General features: G+C 46.5%; 1 protein-coding gene across 1 annotated transcript in view; it reads left to right on the forward strand.

The window, feature by feature from the left end:
* The window catches only part of tead1a (TEA domain family member 1a), an 88168-nt gene extending 77827 nt beyond the window's left edge, over positions 1 to 10341 (forward strand). Inside the window, exons 11-12 of the mRNA XM_038308713.1 lie at positions 459 to 611; positions 10094 to 10341. Coding sequence (XP_038164641.1) covers positions 459 to 611; positions 10094 to 10207 — 267 coding nt within the window. The 3' untranslated portion in view covers positions 10208 to 10341. The remainder of the gene's footprint in view (positions 1 to 458; positions 612 to 10093) is intronic.
* The last annotated feature ends 578 nt before the right edge of the window (positions 10342 to 10919 follow it).

Raw genomic sequence — 10919 nt, forward strand, 5'->3', positions numbered from 1 at the left:
GGATAACAAAACTGCTATTTTCAATGACTACTTATTTTTGTCCAGCTTTAACATCGGTATCGATATCAGTTATCGGCTACATGAGTTTTAAAATATCGGATATCGGCCAAAATCCCAATATCGTGCATCCCTACAGATTATAATTAAAAATGTCTCCTGACCATATCTGGTTGATGATTTTCTTTATTCAGACCTGGGTCTGTTGGACACATTTTATAGATGCCTAAGAGTTAATTTTGTGACTTTGAAAAAAAAAAATTGCAAAAGTATTGATGGTTTTATTTAACAAAATAAATTCCATCAATGATTTATTTTATACTGAATATGAGCGGGGTAACGTCTTCTAGAAACCTTCCCATCCAGTTGCCTAGACTGAACTTTTGTCAAGCTTGACCTGGATGACTGAGAATCTTCACAGATATCCCCCCTAACTCTGCTCTCTCCCTGCTGGTTAACAGACGGAGTACGCAAGGTTTGAAAACGGACGTTTCGTCTACAGAATCAGCCGCTCTCCCATGTGTGAATACATGATCAACTTCATCCACAAGCTGAAACATTTGCCTGAAAAATACATGATGAACAGCGTCCTGGAAAACTTCACTATACTGCTGGTGAGAGCATCTATAATCAAACACCTTTCTGCTCTAAGTGAGACATGAACATAGTAGGATTTCCCATTATGAGTAGCATTTTATTGATTAATATGTCCCTATATTTTAGAAAGTTCATTTTCTGTTTACATATAATGTATCTTAGTTCATCCAGATCCACGAAAAGGCTCAGATCTATGCACCCCCACTAACATCTGGATACATTTCCTCTGAGTAAAGTTGCACCTTAACTGCAGACATTTGTAAAACATCATCCAGCTCCTTGCAGCTTCCTGTCAGACAAATAGAGCAGGTTGAGTTTTTTTTAACCCTTTAACACAAAGTGCATCAATACATTATTAGAGTGATATTTTTGTTCTTGAAAAAAAAATTGACTGGTACAATCGGGACACATGGTCGACAGAAAATAAGTATAACAAATGTATCACTAAATTATACAAATAGCTCATCTAATTCAACTTTTTCAAAATTAGTTCTATTTCATCCCTACTGACCGCCAGAGGGCGGTGCTGAAAGCACTGAATGTTCCCTTCGGGCATGCGCAGTTCGAGTAATTATACCAACAGAGTCACACCTGTGACACCGGATGACCACTCAGAAGCTATATAGCCTGGTGTCATCCTTCGCTCTGCTCCTTTTTTCCTTTTTTCTTCTCGCAAACGGTTCGCTAACTTCCCCGTTGTCTGAAGCCCCTGTATCTTGACCGGAGTTGCGGTTATTCTCCGCCCTCCCAGGGCTGCAACGGGTCGATTCTGAGGATTACGGAAGGTAAGTGAGTTGTTTGCTGGTGATGGTAGCGTCCGCGCCCCCTCTCCCGGCTCACGACTTTAGCTTTTTACCTACAGCTTCGTGCTGTTTTGTTTCGAACTGGTGACGGCAGCGTTTTCGCCCCTACTCCCAGTGTGAATAACTTCACTGCCGAAGTTATATACGGCTAACGTAGTTAGCTTCTTTAGTTTGTTGGTGTTATACCTGGTGACGGCAGCGGTTTTCGCCCCCTCTCCCAGTATATTCCCTACTTTTGCATCCTTTTTTTCACTGGTCTGCGCTGCTATAATTACTGACGGCCGCGGTTTGCGCCCCCTCTCCCAACCAAGTGTGGTCTACTTCGTTTGCCGAAGTTGGAGACGGCTAACGTTGTTAGCCTTTTTTGGTTTGTTTGCAGCCTTCTTCATCGGTCTGCTTAGTTATGAATGGTGACGGCAGCGTTTTCGCCCCCTGTCCCAAAATCAACCTTTTTTGCAGCCTTTTCGTTGGTCTGCTCTCTTAATTGGTGACGGCAGCATTGTTCGCTCCTACTCCCAACTTAAGTTTCCATACAGCTAACGTTGTTAGCTTTTTTGGTTTATTGGTTTTATACCTGGTGACTGTAGCGGTTCTCGCCCCCTCTCCCAGTATCGGCTGCCTTGTGCTCGCAGCCTCTTTCGTTTCTCTGCTGTAATTGGTGACGGCTGCGTTTGCGTCCCCTCTCCCGATTTTCGGTAACTTTCTGTTCTTTAAGCCTTGTCGGCCTTCGACATGGATGGCTCTCACAGCTGCATGGATTGTGGGGCTGCCCTGCAGGCAGAGGATGGCCACGACCTGTGCCGTACCTGCCTTGGACATGAGCACCTTTTGGAGGCGCTGTCTGAGAACCCCTGTATGAACTGCAGCTTTATGCCCCATGCAGTGAGGGTGGCCCGGTTGGCCCAGTTGTGCCCCCAGGAGGGCTCGGACCTTCCGCCCTCTGGGCAGGTGGTTCCCCCCAAGCGTTCTAAGCGCCGTGGTGGGACCACAGCATCTGTGCCCCTCCCCAGGAGGAAGCGGGCCAAACCTGACCAGGGCCTGTCCACAAGGGTGGAGCAGTTGTCAGCAGAGCTGGCAGAGATGAAGTCCTTGTTGCAGACACGGCAATCTGATCCCTCGCTCCCAGTGGTTGGGCTCTCTTCCCCACCAATGCCCGAGCTGGTTGTAGAGGATGACGTTATCTCTCTGGCTGCTTCCGCTTCTCATTTTAGAGATGAGGAGGAGGCAGGGTCCTCTCAAGCCTCTGAGGCTGGTTCATTTTCATCTCAAAGTGCGGTTGGAGAGGCCGGTGACGGTTCCATGCGGGAGGTCATGTCAATGGCCCTGAAGCAGCTGCAGCTGGAACTCCCACAAGGAGAGGCATCCAGCTCCGGCAGTGCCTTTTTCAGACGTGGAAGGGCTCCTACTCCTTTTTCTGTACCTCCATCAGAGGAGTACTTGAAGGAGTTACACGCCTGTTGGCGGGAACCGAGAGCGCTGTCGCGTCTCTCATCGGATGGTCGTGTATTAGCTGCCATGCATGAGTCGGTGAAGGCCGGCCTGGACCGTATGCCAGCAATTGAACCAGCTGTTGCTTCACTGATTGTGTCACCAGATGAAGCCCTGCGTCCTGATGTCCGGTGCCCGCGGACTCAATGTCGGGTTACAGATGACCTCCTCTGTAAGGCGTACAATGCAGGAGCGCGTGCTGGCCGCCTTGGCAATTCTCTGGCGCACCTCATGTTTGCCCTGTCTGCATCTGTTCAGGACACTGGTGGTGCAAGTGCGGCGGTTGGTTATAGTGACGCAGCGCTGCAGGCCTTCGCGCTGATGACCAGAGAGCTTGGACGGGTCATGTCTTTCCTTGTCCAAGCTCGTAGACAGGTCTGGTTGGCACAATCTCCTCTGACTGAAGCATGCCGTAGGACCCTCAGGGGTGTCCCGGTTGTACCAGGGGAGCTGTTTGGATCATCTGCCTTGGAGGCGCTGGAACGGACTGCTCAGGCACGTCAGACTAGCCAGCAGCTTTCCGGCCTTCGCAGGAGCATACCTGCCTTTCCCCAGCGTTCGGGCCGCCCTGCCACTACCCCAAGCGTTCAGCCATGACCTCAGACTGGTGGCAGACCTGTTGGTTCCTATCCCCATGATGTGCGGCAGAGACCGAGGAGGGACTTTCGTGAGCCAGTCTGCCGCCCTGTTAGACAGACCCGGGCCTCAAATCCTGGACGCCCTCCCCCCAGAGCCCCCAGGGGCCGTGGGGATAGAAGATGATGCCACCGGGCCAGCCGTCGGACATTTTTCCCATCAGCAGCTGAATTTCTGGGCTGCTCATGCCGTAGATCCATGGGTGGTTGCCACCTTAACCAATGGCTACAGGCTCCAGTTCCGACGGCGGCCCCCCCTCTCACACCGGGTCAAGATGACTGTCATCACAGACCCGGTGAAATCTCAGGCACTAGACCAGGAGCTTTCCGCCCTCCTGGGCAAGGGGGCAATCGAGTCTGTAGATCCTCTGCGGCAACCCAGAGGCTACTACTCCAAATACTTCCTTGTGGCCAAGAAGACCGGCGGTTTTCGCCCCATTTTAGATCTAAGGGGACTGAATCGGTACCTGAAGGTCCTTCCCTTCCACATGCTCACCATAACAGAGGTCCTTCATACCATTGTGGCGGGAGATTGGTTTACATCAGTAGATCTGACAGACGCCTACTTTCACGTGCCTATTGCGGCAGAACATCGCCGTTTTCTCAGGTTTGCCTATCGGGGGCGCCATTGGCAATTCCGGGTGCTCCCATTCGGGCTCTCCCTTTCCCCGAGGGTGTTTACTCGATGCGTGAAAGCAGCCCTCTCTCCTCTACAGGCCTGCCTCCATGCCCTAGCTCCTTGGCGAGACGGGACCCTTTTGTCCAGTGGTGTTCCAATGGGGCTAGTAGTGTGTCGAAGGGAGGTGGTCACCACGGATGCCAGCCTCATGGGCTGGGGTGCCGTGTGGCAACACAGAGCTGTTCGGGGTCTCTGGGACCCAAGGGAGCGCACCGAACACATAAAAGTGCTGGAGCTGCGGGCTGTGCACATGGCCCTCAGGTGCCTTCTGCCCCACCTAGAGGGAAGGCACGTGCTGATTCGGACAGACAACACCTCTGTTGTTTATCATATAAACCACCAAGGTGGCACCAGGTCAGCACGTCTCTTGAAGGTGTCGAGGGATCTCCTGGAATGGGCGTTTCCCCGTCTGTGTACCCTGCGCGCAGCGTATCTGCCAGGACGGCAGAACCAGGTTGCGGACTCTCTATCCCGCCAGGCACCTGCTCCGGGAGAGTGGTCTCTTCACCGCGACGTAGTGCGCATAATCTGGAACCTCTTTGGGCAGGCAGAGGTAGATCTGTTCGCCACAGAGGAGTCGACCCATTGCCCCCTATGGTATTCCCTAACCGGGATGGCGGGCGCACTGGGCCAGGATGCACTGGCTCATCCATGGCCGCAGGTTCTCCTGTATGCCTTTCCACCCCTCTCACTGATTTGGCCGACTCTACGGAGGGTTCTCGAGCAGGGCCACAGAGTGTTGCTGGTATCTCTGTTCTGGCCAGCGCGGCCGTGGTTCCCGCTGCTTTGGAGTCTGTGTCACGGTACTCCATGGCGTCTTCCAGCAAGGAGGGATCTGCTGTCTCAGTTGGGGGGACAGATATGGCACCCCAACCCTCAACGTCTCCAGCTGTGGGCATGGCCCCTGGGAGGCTGACTGGGTGTTCAGACACCGTGAGACACATCGTATTGAGTGCTAGGGCTTCCTCCACTCGGCTGCAGTATGCTAACAGATGGCGCCTCTTTTCTTAGTGGTGCTCTGCCCACAATGAGAACCCAGTTTCCTGCTCGGTGCCCACTATTTTGGAGTTCCTCCAGTCTCTCCTTGATAAGGGCCGCTCTCCTTCGACCCTTAAAGTGTATGTTGCAGCAATTTCATGTCTTCACCGAACTGTTGACAACCGTACAGTGGGGCGCCATGAACTGGTTTCACTTTTTCTGCGTGGTGCTCGTAGGTTGTGTCAGCAGCCAGCCCCACGAGCCCCAGATTGGGATCTGCCGTTGGTTCTCACAGCTCTGTGCCACCCTCCATTCGAGCCTTTGGCACAAGCAGAACTCAAGTGGCTTTCCTGCAAGACTGCTTTCCTGATGGCTATCGTCTCAGCTAAGAGGGTCAGCGATTTGCATGCTCTTTCTGTCAGCCCTAGGTGTATCAGGTGGAATCCAGATGGCTCTGGTGTTACCCTGTGGCCTAATACTGCGTTTGTGCCTAAGGTGTTGTCTCCTTTTCACCGTAACCAGCCATTGCGGCTGGCTCGGTTTCAGCCTCAATCTGGTACAACTGAGAATGAGTCTGAGTTGTTGTGCCCAGTAAGAGCGTTGGAGGCATACATTGCAGCCACCGCCAATCTGAGACGCTCGGACCAGCTTTTCCTATGCTATGGGGGTCCAAGGTTAGGCTGTCCTCTTTCTAAACAGCGTCTGTCCCATTGGATTGTGAGTGTCATCTGCCACGCCTACGCTGCAGGTCACTGCTCCCTGCCAGTCGGTGTGAGAGCACATTCCACCAGGAGCGTCACCGCTTCCTGGGCTGCTTTGAGAGGGGTTCCGCTGGAAGCTATATGTGCTGCTGCTTCATAGGCTTCCCCAACCACCTTCACCAGGTTCTACAGTGTCAATGTGGCTGCCCCTCATCCCCTGGGTCAGGTCCTTTTACAAGGCTCTGCTGGGCCTCTGTGAGGTATGTGCTCAGGATTCCTTGTGACATCGTTGGCATTAGTCATTCAGTGCTTTCAGCACCGCCCTCTGGCGGTCAGTAGGGATGAAATAGAACGAAAGTTACGTATGTAACTACGGTTCTATGAATCCCGGATGACCGCCAGAGCTTCTCTGTCACTCAGAATCCTTGCTTTTGCGAGAAGATTCTGTAGGAGCAGAGCAAAGGATGACACCAGGCTATATAGCTTCTGAGTGGTCATCCGGTGTCACAGGTGTGACTCTGTTGGTATAATTACTCGGACTGCGCATGCCCGAAGGGAACATTCAGTGCTTTCAGCACCGCCCTCTGGCGGTCATCCGGGATTCATAGAACCGTAGTTACATACGTAACTTTCGTTTTATTTTATTTTTTCATTTGTCAGAATTTTCAATGACATCTCTAGTCAAAAAAAAAAAGTGAATTTTCTGTCATTTATTCCATGGTTTAGGTTTCTGCAGAGCTTTTCTGTAGCCTTTATCAGAGACGTTTCAGAGTATTTGTTAAATCAAAAATCAGCTTGGAGCTGTGAGCGAGTGCTTCATCCTGATGGGAAATGTGTCCAAGTTCCAACCATACCACATATCATTTCAGGCTTTTACATGTGGAGGCTTACAACTATTAGCAAAGTTTAAAGGTTTTAATTTTGCAGAAATGTTTTTCTTCATTTATGAGACCCTTTGTAATGTTGGACACATTCTTTCAGCATGTTTTCATTTCTGCTCTCCTTTTTTTGTCTGTCCTTTTGTTCATTCCTTGTTCCACATTTCAAGTGCTTTATATTTGTGAAGTCTCCTCTAATTTTTAGACCGAATGCGTTGTCCGTGGCGAGTGCGGTGGATTCAAACAGAATCCTTATGCAAACCTTGCGGAGAAGCGGCCACTGGTGAATGAAAGTGTTCCCCGCTCTGCACTCTCCTCGTGCTACTAGAAAGAGCTAAGGGTGTCAAACAGCAGCACTGCATGGAGAGAGAGGAGCGCTGATTGCTGAAATTGAAACAAGTTGAACTTTTCAAAGAAATCACGACATGGCAGCCAGTCAGAGACAGGTTGTAGGTGAAGCTGTTTTCCCTCTAAATGGAATACACAGAAAATAAAGGTAGATATAAGGAATTCAGTCAAGAGGTCTATAGGTGGCTCTAAAAAGATATTTTAATTTAGTCCTAAAGGACTGTTCATCATCCTCCCTTACCTCCAACCAAAGGCCCGGTCGGTCACAATGTACAAGGAAGTCCCACTAAATCAGAGCGTCATCCAGACGCAGCTCTGGATGAGCCAAAGTGTTTCTCTTTTGCAGAGCTTATGAGGCTTTTCCAAAAATGTATGTTCTCTCTACAGGGCTGGTTATAATCCCTGCAGCAGTGTGTCGCAGTAAGCTGGTTGCAGACATATTTTGATTTATGCCCAATATTGAAACGTGGCCTGCGCTATGTTATTCCACGGCACAAAGCAGGAGGGACAATCACAATTCACATTTGCATTAACTGCAACACACACGTAGACAACCTGGTTTCTGAGTATAAATAAGCCTTAAGACGATTTACAAGTTGTTCATAAAAAACAATTTCCAATTGATGGGAAATGCTATGGGGTTGCCGGGGTAACGGCAGATTCAAAGCAGAGGGTCTGGGAGGCTGGTGATTTACTTATTTTAAAAAATCATTCCAGCCACTAAATAAGGTAAATATGCCTCCTGTTACATCTATTGCCAGCACAGGAATGACATGTGATGTTAGGGAATAACTTTGTCACTTAATAATGATTCTATTTTAAAAACAAATTAGCACAAACGTAGGCTAGATCATTTTGATTCAATTTGAAGTTTGATGGGGGAATAGTTGATCTCTGGGTAATGTCTCTGAAACAACAGTAGCACATATGATCGTCTTTTTGGAGTATTTAAATTTTTTTTAATTTTTACGAATGACCATTTTAAATGCACAAACCTTCACTAATGAAGCTTTAACCATCAGTCAATTGCTGAGTTTTTTTTCCCGTCAGTGGGTTTTCAGCATTACCCATCTGAGGCTCCTCCTATGTGATGACGCGGCCCAGGGTGAAAACACTGCATGTGAAATGCAGAGGTGTGAACTCCATGCAAGGCTCACAGAAATCACCACAGACACCTCACTCGGTCTGATGCCCCGTCCACACACTGCAAAAACAATCCAGAAATAAGTAAAAAATGGCTTAAATTAAGTATATTTAGCCTTAATTTGAGCAGGTAAATAAGATGATTTGCCAATGGAATGAGTATTTTCACTCTTAAAATAAGATAGTTAGATAATATTTACTTGAAATAAGACGATAAAATAGTTTTTTCTTATTTTAAAAGGAAATTGTCTTGTTCCATTGGCAAAGTGTCTTACTTATCTCCTCAAATCAAGGAAAAACACACTTATTTTAAGAAAAAATAACTTATTGAGATTTATATTTTTTGCAGTGCACGAAGTCAAAACGAACACGAAACGCTAATATTTTCCAGAACGTTTGTCGTAAAGACGGAGACGTAAAATAAATGTGATAGTCCACACGAATGCATGAAAACGCTGCAAAATGTATGCCAGGCCTGTAAGTGGCGCTGTGGTGCCAAAGCAAAAATAGGCGACGAAATGTTGGGCATGCGCACTAATATTTATACATGGTTGCCCTGCGGGTCTATTTTCCTGGTTCAGTCAAATTCAGGTGCTGAACTATGTCGTGGATATTGCTCTGTTCTTCCTGGAGATATTCCAGAAGAAGAATATTCTGTTGTAAGCCCGACAGCAGGGTGAGTAGCATGAGCAGCAACCATTCAACACAGTACGGCGCCATTGTTGTTGTGATACTGTGTCGCGCATGCGCGTTTAGAGGCGACGCTATGACGCATGCGTGTGAAAAAAAAAAAATGCGGTTAGAGCTTAAAGATGGAAACGCGAAAACGGCGTTTCAAAATCGTCCCACTCTGAAGGCTGAATAAAAAAAAGATTGTTTACAGACCCCCGAAACGCCGGCTTCGTATGGATGAGAGGCTGGTTTGGTGAAAAATTTGTGCGTTTAGGCCAGGGTTTGGCTTCGTGTGGACGGGGCCTGAATGCACCATCAGAATGCTCTGTCTTTGATTTTCTATGTTTTTAATTCATGTCTGTGTGCTATATGTGCATCATATGGTGTGACTTTTGTTCCATTATTGTTGAAAGCATAAAAAAAAAAAAAATGTTTTTTAAATGGGAAAACACAAAAAAAAAAACAAAAAAAACATCTTAATTAAAATAAAGGTTTTGCATTATTGTTTTCTCAGATTTTGTTTCAGGTCATTTAATATTTTCACATTTTACTTTTCTTAAAACTTAAATTTACTGATGTTATATTTTTAAATGTTTTTTTTTTCCTGCCATCTCTTTTTTACATTTTTTTTTTAGCAATTAGCTTTTCTTTTTTTAAATTTCTTTAACTATCACATCCTCTTCACTTCAAGCCTGATATTCGAGCATCATCACTCCTCTGTTAAAACACTTTACAGTACAGTATTTTATTGTTTAACTTTAGAATCTTCACTATGATGTTATTCTTATACATTATTCTAAGGTCCATATTTGTGTGACCATATTTTCTATAATCTTTTTGCTGTTGTAAACATCAGAGTTTCCCCATTGTGGGCCACAAAAGGGATTCTGTATTCTATTCTATTGACCCCAGAAGTGAAGAGACAATTTGAAAAGAATGTCATTAGTAAAACTCAATCTGGGAAAGTGATATTTTTGGGGGATCTGAAGAAACAGCAAAGTTTCATTCAGAACACACATTTTGGATTACGTAGTTTTTCAAACTTTCACATCTTACAAAAAGCATTCTTTGATTTCAACAATAATGGAACAAAATTCCTTCCGTACTTTGGAGCCAGTGTAATGTGATTATTATAAACAAAAAATTAACTTTTAACATCTGTTTTGATGTCCAGGTGGTGAGCAACAGAGACACTCAGGAGACCTTGCTGTGTATGGCATGTGTGTTTGAGGTGTCAAACAACGACCACGGAGCACAGCACCACATCTATCGACTGGTCAAGGAATAACACACTCCTTCTGATCAACGGAAGCACATCTAGGGCCTTTGCTTGGTGATCATTCATGGTGACATTGATGGGAGAGAAATTTATCCCTTAGAAGCTACCAAAACGTCAGTCCACCAAAAAAATAAAAAATAAAATCAATAATGCTAAATAATAAAGTACAGATTAAAAATGGTTGCATTTTCACTGCCAATTTATAAACTAGCCATCAACAAAAGCAGTTGGATAGTAGGCTGTCCCCGCCCCCCCGCAGAACTTCACCACATGAGGAGCTTTTATCGTCTCTCGCACTAAATCCATTTTCTTAGTGCACCAGAATTTTACGGCAGTGATGACAGGAATAAAAGTGGGATTCATGTGATATGCTTTTGGGGAAAACAACAGAGGGAGAAGAAGAGACATCACCCCCTGGTGGAGAAAAAAAGCATTATCAGCCAAGACATTCCGAAGGTCAGACCCTGTGTGTCATCAATGAATTGTTATGGGGGGAAAACAAGCATAATGGTATGGTAGAATATAGATCTGGATGTGTGCAGATAGACACTGCAGGTTGTGCCAGTTGGGCTCTTGCACAAGAGGTGTTTCCCAAAGAAAAATAATCCAAGTTTATACTTTTTTGTATGTTTCCTTTAACACACTAAAAAAGAAAAAAGAAAAAAAAAACTTGGGATGTTGTTTTATGGATTGTAGCATATAGATTATATTTCAATTCCCC

The sequence above is a fragment of the Cyprinodon tularosa genome, unplaced genomic scaffold, assembly GCF_016077235.1.
Source record: "Cyprinodon tularosa strain WSP-4 unplaced genomic scaffold, ASM1607723v1 ctg644, whole genome shotgun sequence".
Lineage (NCBI taxonomy): Eukaryota > Metazoa > Chordata > Actinopteri > Cyprinodontiformes > Cyprinodontidae > Cyprinodon > Cyprinodon tularosa.